This window comes from Amblyraja radiata, chromosome 7 (genome assembly GCF_010909765.2).
Source record: "Amblyraja radiata isolate CabotCenter1 chromosome 7, sAmbRad1.1.pri, whole genome shotgun sequence".
NCBI classification, from domain to species: Eukaryota; Metazoa; Chordata; class Chondrichthyes; order Rajiformes; family Rajidae; genus Amblyraja; species Amblyraja radiata.
This window is the reverse complement of record NC_045962.1, coordinates 81,829,480-81,841,530: the sequence shown is the minus strand read 5'-3', so window position 1 is coordinate 81,841,530 and position 12,051 is coordinate 81,829,480. Positions and strand designations below refer to the sequence as shown.

Below are 12,051 nucleotides of genomic sequence, written 5' to 3'. Positions count from 1 at the left end.
TGAACAATAACAGTCTATTACTATTGCACTTTATCTGATTATTTATTGTGTACATATATGGTCTATGGTATATAGACACACTTGAATAGGCTGTGTGTCTATCCCATGGAGTGCAGGAGGATGAGGGGAGATCTTGTAAAGGACTAGATTGTGTAGATGCACAGTCTTTTGCCCAGAGTAGGGGAATCGAGGACCAGAGGACACGGGTTCAAGGTGAAGGGGAAAAGATTTAATAGGAATCGGACGGATAACTTTTTCACACTAAGGGTGGTGGATGCATGGAACAAGCTGCCAGGGGAGGTAGTTGAGGCTGGCACTATCCCATCGTTGAAGAAACAGTTATACTGGTACATGGATAGGATAGGTTTGGAGGGATATGGACCAAGCGCAGGCAAGTGAGACTGGTATAGCTGGGACATTTTTGGCCGGTGTGGGGGAGTTGGGCCGATGGCCTGTTTCCACATTGTATCACTCTATGACTTTATTTTTAGTGTATTGCAGGTTTTTCGGAGGTGGGATGGGGGTCAAAACTATTAGCTGTTGGGTGTAATTTTCAAGAGATGATCTTATTATAGTTTAATACTCTTATTTTAATTATATTTTAATATTTCACTTGACGGGATGCAAAGGGGGCATTTCTTCACACTTGCTCTTTTGAGCTAGGGGCAATAGTCTCCATTGGTCAGCTACTTAGATTGGATATGTGGAAAAACACCATTGAGAGAACTGGATCTTTGGAATCCACCACCCCAGGGACAACTTGGGTGAACATATTGAAGATGAGCATATATCAATGGTTGCTAAATGGAGTGGAAACAGATGTTAAATGGCCTTGTGGTTTGATCCTGATATTGACTTTGTCACATCCTATCATTTTGATATTTGATGTTTCTCTTCTGCAATGATCCTCCCTTCCAGAGTGCCGACCTTCTCTGGACCGATTATCATCAGAAGCTGGTGGATCAAGCTCTCCTGACGTTGGACACTTATCTTGGCCAGTTTCCAGATATCAAAGTGAGTCATTCCATTTCTCCTTTTGCTTTAGTCTTTCATTTGCCATTTGCTTTCATCTTTTAAAATGACTAAAATCTCACACAATCCTGACCTCTATATATTTATTTTTACTGTACATTAGTATTTCTTTTGAGGAGCAACTAAAGTTATGGGGAATAAAACTAAGAAAAGATAGACAATGCGAGCCTCCTGTCAAGGACAAGTTGGATTGGGGAAAGAATGGTTGGGGGTTAGCTTATTGTTTCGGGAGGGATGAGCAGAATTTAGTTTTAATTTAGAGATACAGCGCGAAAACGGGCCCTTCGGCCCACCGAGTCTGCACCGACCAGTGAATTATTGGCCAGTCTGCAACTTTACGCGTCCTTTCCATTTAACATGAAGTACACTTACTGACAGACCTGACACCTACTTGTTCCATAGTGATGGCAACTCTTCCTACAAGTCGATATTAATTTCTTCGAATACCTTCTGGTCTTTAAAAAATTCTTCATCTGCCTTTATCACAAAAGTATCAAGAATAGTTGGTATTTTGTTAACAATTGAAACAGTGAAATCGGAGCACTGAACAAGTCTTCACAAGTTATAGGAGTAGAATTAGGCCATTTGGCCCATCGAGTGTGCTCCGCCATTCAAATCATGGCTGACCTCTCCCTTCCTAATCCCATTTTCCTGCCTTCTCCCCATAAGCCTTGATGCCGTTCTAATCCCACGCTCAGCCACGGCGAGAACGTGCAAACTCCGTACAGTCATGCACTGGATCGTGGATCGTACCCATGTCTCTGGCTCTGTGAGGCAGCAGATCTACTGTCCGCCACCGTACCGCCCAAGATGCCAGGGTTTTTGGACAAGAAACCAGAAATGCAGACCAAGGGGAGGAGAGTTTGCCTGCCTTGGATGACCAACAGGATGGGTTTTGGAGGCTGGAGTTCTGTGGGTGTCATTTTTTTACAATTAACGTTACCCATTAGTTATAGAACAGTTTGGAGATGTCATGATGACTCTGTACTGACACAGACCTTCTCTGTTAGCAATCCTGGTTTTATGCTGCAAATAACTTCGGGTCGACAAAATACAGGTCCACCACCAATGTTCTGGCAACTGGTGGTCTGGCCCCTCCATTAAGGTCATAAGGGATAGGAGCGGAATTAGGCCATTCGGCTTGTCAAGTCTACTCCACCATTCAATCGTGGCTGATCTATCTCTCCCTCCGAACCCCATTCTCCTGCCTTCTCCCCATAACCACCGACACCCGTACCAATCAAGAATCTATCTATCTCTCCCTTAAAAGTATCCACTGACTTGGCCTCCAAAGAATTCCACAGATCCACCACCCTCTGACTAAAGACATTTCTCCTCATCTCCTTCCTAAAAGAACGTCCTTTAATTCTGAAGCTGCGACCTCTAGTCCTAAACTCTTCCGTTAATACAGAGGAAAAATACGAGAGCACGCTGAGATCACCCCCCCCCCCCCCTCTCTTCCCCCTCGGAAGTCTCTGTACAGGCAAGCACTCGCAGACGGGATCAAACCCGGGTCCCTGGCGCTGTCAGGCAGCGACTCCACCGCTACGCCACCGTGTGGCCAATCTTGTTTCCTTTCCCAGCAAAACATTTGTCACTGCCCGCTTTCTATTGCAGACCCGCATAGCAAAGCGTGGGAGGAAGCTAGTCGATTACGATAGTGCCAGACATCATTACGAATCTCTCCAAGGTGCAAAGAAGAAAGATGATGGAAAAATCGCCAAGGTATTGTTACTGTACATGAATAATAATAATAATAATAATAATATCTTTTATTGTCATTGCACATAAGCGCAACGAGATTTGGTACGCAGCTTCCATCCGATGTCAAATCCGAACTTAAAATTAACGAATAAAATTTTGATTTAGTTACCCCGAGAACACGGTTTGTAAAAAGAACATTACAACAGTAAAATAGTCAAAACAGTTCAAACAGACTAAAGTGCAGATGTGTCTGTGCGACGTGACCATCCGAGGGAGACAGCCCGTGGGGGTGGGGGGCACTCAGCAGGGCCAGACTGTGTAAAAAAATAAAATTAAAATAAAAGTCAGTTATAATCCAAACTTTTTTGGAAGTGCCATTTTGACAACTCTGCAGTTTTTTTGCTCCCCTTTCAGCAATTTACCCAAGTTTTGAATCTTTTCACGACTGAATCTGATTCTCCCCACCCTTTCAGTGCTGCACCCCAGATTTTTACCTAATTATTTTTAAATAATTATTTCCACCTTTCTGCCAGGTTCTGCTCCCTGTAGCTTTGCAGAAGAAATGTTTTATTTCCATCCCCCCCCCCCCCCCCCTCCACCTTAATTGGCACTGCAGCGCAATGCTTGGTCACCTTGACAATACTGGCAGACTGGTCTCAACAAGTGGTTAACCTCAGACAGACACAAATTGATCGAGTAACTCCGTGGGACAGTCAGCATCTCTGGAGAGAAGGAATGGGTGATGTTTTGGGTCAAGACCCTCCTTCTGGTCGGAAGAAGCTGAAGAAAGGTCATTCCCACACTGATCGTTCTGTCCTGGGCTTCCTCCATTGTCAGAGGGAGGCCCAATGCAAATTGGAGGAACAGCACCTCAAATTTTGCTTGGGCAGCTTACACCCCAGTGGTATGAATATCGACTTCTCTCGCTTCAAGCAACCTTTGCTTTCCCTCCCCCTTCCCAATTCTCAGACCAGTCTGACTTTCCCCCTGATTGCAGACACTAAATGCTGGAGTCACTCAGCGGGACAGGCAGTATCTCTGGAGAGAAGGAATGGGTGACGTTTCGTGTCGAGACCCTTCTTCAGACCGGTCCCCCTGATTACATTTTATCTCTGTTTGCTTTGTTGTCACCTTCCCCTCGCTAACAATAATCTGTTCCTTGATCTTCATCCCCCTTTGATGTCTGGTTTTTACACCACACCCTTCCATATCTCTGTTTCCATCTCCCCTGACTCTCGGTCTGAAGAAGAGTCTCGACACAAAACGTCACCCATTCCTTCTCTCCAGAGACGTTGCCTGTCCCGCTGAGTTACTCCAGCATTTTGTGTCCGTCTTCAGTGTAAACCCGCATCTGCAGTTCCTTCCTACACAAGTGGTTAATCTATTCATTAACTGAGAGTCATGGGCTTGCATTTGGTGTCTGTCAATGTGGTTGTTAGTGTCACAATAGAAGAATTTGCGGGCGGCGCAAAGCTAGAGATGCTATGTTTGGAACATGGGGAATGCCAGATGTTACTGAGCAGTAATTATTTTGGCCCAGCCTTTTAAAAAATAATCCTGAAAGTTACTTGCAGTAAGTTGAGTAAAAGAGGTAGCTCCATTTTAACTTGTGGAGTGGAAATCCTCAACTTGCCTGAAGAGAAGAAAGTCTGAAGGTGCCAGACTTCGCAATGATGGAGAGAGTCATCATTGTACAGGCCTTTCAGCCCAAGCTGTCCATGCTAACCGTGGTGCCTATCTAGGCTTCTCCCACTTGCCTGCATTCTGCCTGTAACCTTCTACGCCTTCCCCATCCATGTATTGTCCAAATGTCATTTAACATTGTAAATGTGTGTGTGTGTGTGTGTGTCTACACCTTTCGCAGCTGCACAACCATCGCACTCAGGAAAAACCTGTCCCTTGGTTGTAGTTTTCGGTTAGTTTAGGGCAGAGGTTCCCAGCCTTTTTCGTCCCGTTTACCCCTGGCAACTTTTAATAGCACATAACAATGTTACTTCACTTATTTGTGAGCAACTAATGATGAACAGATACCGGTAGACCAGAACCAAACACAGTCAGTCAATGAGAAAAAATATGTACAAATGCAGAATCAACAAATTGACCCCAGGTTGTGAACCCTTGATTTAGGGATACCGTGTGGGAACAGGCCCGTCGAGTCTGCACCGACCAGCTGTCCCCGCTTATTAACACACTAGGGACAATTTAAAAAAAACAAAAACATTACACCATGTCATTTAACCTACAAAGCTTTACCTCTTTGGCGTGTGGGAGGAAACCGAAGTTCTCGGGGAAAACACACGTAGGTCATGGGGAGAACGTAAAAGCTCCATGCAGGCAGCACCCGCAGTCAGGATCGAACCCGGGTCCCTGGCGCTGTAAGGCGGCAACTCTACCGCTGCGTCACCGTGCCGCCCCGGGTTCTCCTTTAAATTTCTCCCCTCACATTAAATCTATGTCCTCTCATTTGGGAATTGATTATCCACCTTTCCATGTCCCTCTTTCTTTTGTATACCAGTAAGGATATGCCTGAATATAGGTTTTACATCACATCTACTGAGGGTCAATGAAAAGCTTTGTTTTTTGCATGCAAACCAAACAGACCAGATACACAATAGATACAATCAATTTAAACTCGAGTACAATGGATAGAGCAAAGGAGAGGAGTGGGTGCAGAATATAGTTAGTACATCGGACCCATCTGTGCAGTCATCCCTCAGCCTCCTATTTTACAATGAGAATAATCCCAGGCTATGAAATCGTTCCATCTGAGTAAAGCCCTCTATTCCAGTCAACCTCCTGGTGAATCTCTTCTGCACTCTATTGCTCTCGCTGACTTCCTGTAGTGGGGTGACCTGAACTGTACATGATACTCCGAGTGCTGTCTGACCTGTGTTTTGTATAGCAGGGATGTCCCAATCTCTGTATTCAATGCCTCTGCCTGTGAAGGTAAGCACGCTGAATGCTGCCTTCATGACCCTACCCACTTTCCGTGAGCTGTGAACTCTGACCAAGGTTCGTCTTTCTATCCACACTCTTGATGACCCTGACATTTATTGCCCTGTTGGTAATTTGCGTCATCAAAGTATGCTGCTGGCATGACGTTAAAGTCGGTGGGAAACACTTTTTGCCATGAACTGAACTTGATTCTTCTGAAGGTAGACATAAATGCTGGAGAAATTCAGCGGGTCAGGCAGCATCTATGGAGCGAAGGAATAGGCGACGTTTCGTGTCGAGACCCTTCTTCAGACTGATGTGGGGGGTGGGGGGGGGAAAGAAGAAAGGAAGAGATGGAGACAGGGGGCTGTGGGAGAGCTGGGAAGGGGAGGGGAAAGAGGGAGAAAGCAAGGACAACCTGAAATTGGAGAAGTCAATGTTCATATCGCTGGGGTGTAAACTATGAACATTAACTTTTCCAATTTCAGGTAGTCCTTGCTTTCTCCCTCTTTCCCCTCCCCTTCCCAGCTCTGTGCGGACCAACTGGCGGGAGTTTTTACGGACATTTTCAACCTCTCACTTCTGAGGTCTGAGGTCCCCACCTGCTTTAAAAGGGCATCAATTATACCGGTGCCCAAGAAGAGTAAGGTGACGTGCCTCAATGACTATCGACCAGTGGCATAACGCCGGTGGTGATGAAGTGCTTTGAGAGGTTGAGCAAATCAACTCCTACCTCGACAAAAACCTGGACACACTGCAGTTCGCTTACCGCCACAACAGATCAACGGTGGATGCGATCTCGCTGGCCCTCCACTCCCCACTGGACCACTTGGACATCAAAAACTCATATGTCAGGCTGTTATTCATTGATTACAGCTCGGCATTCAACACAATCATCCCCTCCAAACGGGTTACCAAACTCGCAGAACTGGGTCTCTGCGCATCCCTCTGCAACTGGATCCTCGACTTCCTCATTCACAGACCACAGTCTGTTCGTATTGGTGGAAATGTGTCAGCCTCGATAACAATCAGCACGGGAGCACCTCAAGGCTGCGTGCTCAGCCCCCTGCTGTACTCGCTCTATACCCATGACTGCGTAGCGAACCACAGTGCGAACTCCATCATCAAGTTCGCTGACGACACCACTATTGTGGGGCGTATCACTGATGGGGATGAGTCAGAATATAGAAGAGAGATCGAGCAACTGTCCATATGGTGCCAGCGCAATAACCTGGCCCTCAACACCAGCAAAACCAAGGAACTGATTGTGGACTTTGGAAGGAGTAGGAGGGGGACCCACAGCCCCATTTATATCAACGGGTCGATGGTTGAAAGGGTCAAGAACTTCAAATTCCTGGGCGTGCACATCTCTGAAGATCTTTCCTGGTCCGAGAACACTAACGCAATTATCAAAAAAGCTCATCAGCGCCTCTACTTCCTGAGAAGATTACGGAGAGTCGGATTGTCAAGGAAGACTCTCTCTAACTTCTACAGGTGCACAGTCGAGAGCATACTGACCGGTTGCATCGTGGCTTGGTTCGGCAATTTGAGCGCCCTGGAGAGGAAAAGACTACAAAAAGTAGTAAACACTGCCCAGTCCATCATCGGCTCTGACCTTCCTTCCATCGAGGGGATTTATCGCAGTCGCTGCCTCAAAAAGGCTGGCAGTATCATCAAAGACCCACACCATCCTGGCCACACACTCATCTCCCTGCTACCTTCAGGTAGAAGGTACAGGAGCCTGAAGACTGCAACAACCAGGTTCAGGAATAGCTACTTCCCCACAGCCATCAGGCTATTAAACCTGGCTCGGACAAAACTCTGATTATTAATAACCACTTTCTGTTATTTGCACTTTACCAGTTTATTTATTCATGTGTGTATATATTTATATCATGGTATATGGACACATTTATCTGTTTTGTAGTAAATGCCTACTATTTTCTGTGTGCTTAAGCAAAGCAAGAATTTCATTGTCCTATACAGGGACACATGACAATAAACTCACTTGAACTTGAACTCCTTACTTTCTCCCTCTTTCCCCTCCCCTTCCCACTTTCCCACAGCCCACTACCTCCGCCTCTTCTTCTTCCCCCTTCCCCCCCCCCACCTCACATCAGTCTGAAGAAGGGTCTCGACCCGAAACGTCACCTATTCCTTAGCTCCATAGATGCTGACTCACCCGCTGAGTTTCTCCAGCATTTTTGTCTACCTTCGATTTTTCCAGCATCTGCAGTTCCTTCTTAAACACTGATTCTTCTGAAGATTAGTCCCATTTCAATGTGTTCCTACCACTGAAATAGAATTGAAGATAAACACTAAATGCTGGAGTATTTCATCGGGCGGGACAGGCGGCATCTCCGGAGAGGGGGAATTGGTGTCATTTTGGGTTGAGACCCTTTTTCAAACCGAGCACACTATACTAAATAGAGTTGTTCGTTACCATGTCATGTGCAGCCAGAGTTATGTGGAGAATCTATGATTTTTGAATATTTTTTGTTTTTTCTGTGGAGTTATCCCAGTTCATTTCCTCATTCATTGACAGCAGGAGTCAACATGACTTTGTTTGCAAGTTTCAAACTTGTTATTGTGTAAAACAGTCTTGTGTTCTGTTTATTGGCATTCAAAGTTCCACGTTCTTTGCCTTTTTCTTCCCACCAGCCCTCTTCTATATTCCTCGAGTCAGCTGAGAGCCAGGAGCGCTTCATAGAGTATACAGTGTGGAAACGGGCCCTTCGGCCCAACTTGCCCACACGGGCCACATTAACCCAGCTACACTAGACCCGCCTGCCCCACGTTTGGTCCATACCCCTCCAAACCTGTTTACTTCAGTTAAACTTAATGCAACTTTCGGACACAAACATCTAAAATACTTTACATGTCGCCAGAAATCACTCTGTTCTTGTTGAACTCTGCAAGTCCCTTCGTTCACGGGTCAAGAGAGCAACGTCGGCCATCTTGGATCCTGTTTTTTTTTCCCCAGGACCTGCGTCCCCTGCCTCCATTGTTGTCATTGATAACTTGCTGTGACTAACTGTGTGTGTTTCTGTCTTTCTAACTCTTCCTTGCAGCTGACCTCTTGAATGTGGCTGGGAAATATATCTGGTTTTAACTGCACTTGTTGATTAACATGCGTTGTTTCCCTCCTCGCTGCGCTTCCATTCCACTTAACCCCCCCACCCAACTCGCCTGCCCTTGCTGTAATCTCTGTGTGCTTTTTTTTAATATATTGTCTTCCGCACCCCAGCCTGTCTCGTTGTTCGAGAAAGCTGCGCCACAATGGTGTCAGGGAAAACTGGTGGCACATATCGTCGCACAGTCAAATCTGCTCCGAAACCAGGTGACCACGTTGCTCCATTTGCAGCCTTAGTTGGTGTGGAATGTCTGTGGCTTTTGTTTATAACTATCGATGTGATCGTGCTGTGCTTGTAACTCTGTGAAGTCTCTTGGAACACGTAGGCAGTGTGTGTGTTTTTAATTGTTGCTGTTGGTCGACATTAATTTCCTTCTACGCTTTTCATTTTGTTTCCTTCCTCCTGGGTAAATGGTTTATTGCCGAGGAAATATGGGATCATTGCCTTCAGTTTCTGTCTCTTTTAGATTTAGAGATACAGTGCAGTAAGCAAGAACGCAAAAAGTTGGAGTAACTCAGCGGGACAGGCAGCATCTCTGGAGCGAAGGAAGTGACGTTTCGGTTCGAGACCCTTCTTGAGCAACTTAGACCCCATTCCTTCTCTCCAGAGATGCTGTCTGTCACGCTGAGTTGCTCCAGCTTTTTGTGTCTATCTTTGGTTTAAAACAGCATCTGCAGTTCCTTCATACGCAGTAAGTAAGAATGTTATTGTTCTATCTGGCACATATGACAATAAAACACGCTTGACTTACTACAGGCCCTTCGGCCCACTGAGTTCACGCCGACCAGTGATCCCCGCACATTAACACTATCCTACACGCTCTAAGGGACAATTTAGAACTTTACCAAGCCAATTAGCTTACAAACCTGTACGTGTTTGGAGAGTGGGAGGAAACCAGAGCACCCAGAGAGAACCCACACAGATCACAGGGAGAACATACAAAATGTTGCTATTGAGGGAGTGCAGCGTAGGTTCACCATGTTAATTCCCGGGATTGCGGGACTGTCATATGTTGATAGAATGGAGCGGCTGGGCTTGTATACTCTGGAAATTAAAAGGATGAGAGGGTATCTTATTGAAACATATAAAATTATTAAGGGTTTGGACACGTTAGAGGCAGGAAACATGCTCCCGATGTCGGGGTAGTCCAGAACCAGGGGCCACAGTTTAAGAATAAGGGGTAAGCCATTTAGAACGGAGATGAGGAAAAACTTTTTCCACACAGAGAGTTGTGAGTCTGTGGAATTCTCTGCCTGCGTGGAGGCCGGTTCTCTGGATACTTTCAAGAGAGAGTTAGATAGAGCTCTTAAAGATAGCGGAGTCAGGGGATATGGGGAGAAGGCAGGAAGGGGGTACTGATTGTGGGTGATCAGACAGCCATGATCACATTGAATGGCGGTGCTGGCTTGAGGTGCCGAATGGCCTACTCCAGCACCTATTGTCTATTGGTACAGACAGCACCTGTAGTCGGAGTCGTAATCAAACCCGGGTCTACGGCTCTGTAAGAAAGCAACTCTATTGGTGCGCCACCTTGCCTTTATAACGACTGTCGCTTATAGTGACTTTAGGCTGTGGGCCGGGCAACAAAAATGTGGCTAGAAATCAGTTTTCGTGACCCAAGTCACCAAACTACATGAAATTTTCCACAGATTTAGATGAAATATAATTGAGAAGGAAGTCATAACTTGTCATTGCCGAAAGTTGCACATTAATTAATTAAACTAATTAGAAAATGAGATCGGGAAAGTAAGCTCCATCTAGTGGCCAATGCCCATATTACACGATGGGCAGCCTATTTCTGTGTTACAGTCCATTTAAACTATATATCATTATACCTATATATATTCCAGATAGTAATATAGGTATAATAATATTATTTATCATTATACCATGTATTCAGATAGTATCCTCAGTTTTCCGGAACGCCGCTAGGATGACTAGTACAGCAGAGGATCCGCCTCGGTTCGATCACAATGGCCGCTGTATAGGACGCGGCTTCAATGTTAAATATATAGGCCCCGCGATCGGAGCACCCTTTTCCCGGTAAGTTATCGCAGGCAGCTCCGAGATTAGATGATTAAGACTTATTATTCTACAACAAGCTGGCATTAGTGAAAATATTTAATTTACCTTGTTATTGATACATTTAGTATAGGCCCTCAACTTCATGAATGAGTGAGTGAGTGAAGATGGATGAGTGAGTGAGTGAAGGAATGTAATGAGTGAGTGAATTAATGAATGAAGGAATTGAATGAATGAATGAGGTGAATGTACAGCCTCAAATCTCATTTTTCACATTATATCGGGTGCAATTAAGAGGGTAGTCGAGGCCAGTTCATTGGCTATATTTAAGAGGGAGTTAGATGTGGCCCTTGTGGCTAAGGGGATCAGGGGGTATGGAGAGAAGGCAGGTACGGGATACTGAGTTGGATGATCAGCCATGATCATATTGAATGGTGGTGCAGGCTCGAAGGGCCGAATGGCCTACTCCTGCTCTTAATTTCTATGTTTCTATGTTTCTAATTAAAGTCCATACAAATTAATTTTCATAAATTCAGACTTTAGATCTTACCTTTCAGTTTGAGTCGATTCACAAAGTTTCACAACTTTGTGCTCAGCAGGGACTTATTTTCAAGACTTTCTTCCACTTCTATCCACTTAGCTGCACATTTTTCAGACTTCTTAATGCTTTTCTCACTAAATTCAATTACCCTGCTGCAAGTTTCCACGACAAAGAACCTTCATCGGAATCTCCAGTAAAACAGGCATCATTGTGTGCTAGCCTGAAACAAAGCGCGTGATTGGCCAACTGGCAGACAACTCAATGTTAAATGTGCTTTGATTGGACTAAAAATACCCAAAATCTTTCCGGTTTTTCTCTAATTTAATAAAAATGTGCAAGTCTTGTTCATGACGAGTTTCAGGGGTGATTTATATAATTTTTTTACACTATATGTGAAAATTTCATGTAGTTCTGTGACTTGGGTCACGAAACACTGGAATAAAGCTCCTCGGCCCACAGCCTATTTGAATATTGAGCTGTTCCCACCCTGTTTCCCAAAGGACACCCTGCAATGTCATAGATTCCCACAATGGTATGTATGTAAATCTTTCCCATGGAAGGGAGCAGCTCTGTGTGCTGTTTGGGTACCTGTCCGACCACAGAGCTCTGTACAATGCAAGTTTCAACATTTTGTATTGTTCCACCACTCGCATTATTGGGCTGTTTAAGTCTGGCTCAGTGCTG

General features: G+C 45.1%; 1 protein-coding gene across 5 annotated transcripts in view; it reads left to right on the top strand.

Annotated features, from left to right (window-relative positions):
- bin1 (bridging integrator 1) overlaps window positions 1-12,051 on the top strand; it is a 136,974-nt gene that overhangs the window by 69,377 nt on the left and 55,546 nt on the right. For 4 of the 5 annotated variants that reach the window (XM_033024857.1, XM_033024856.1, XM_033024854.1 and 1 more), the window contains exons 5-7: window positions 919-1,014; window positions 2,650-2,757; window positions 8,918-9,010. In XM_033024857.1, the coding sequence (XP_032880748.1) occupies window positions 919-1,014; window positions 2,650-2,757; window positions 8,918-9,010 (297 nt within the window). The remainder of the gene's footprint in view (window positions 1-918; window positions 1,015-2,649; window positions 2,758-8,917; window positions 9,011-12,051) is intronic. The other variant, XM_033024855.1, reaches the window with a different exon arrangement.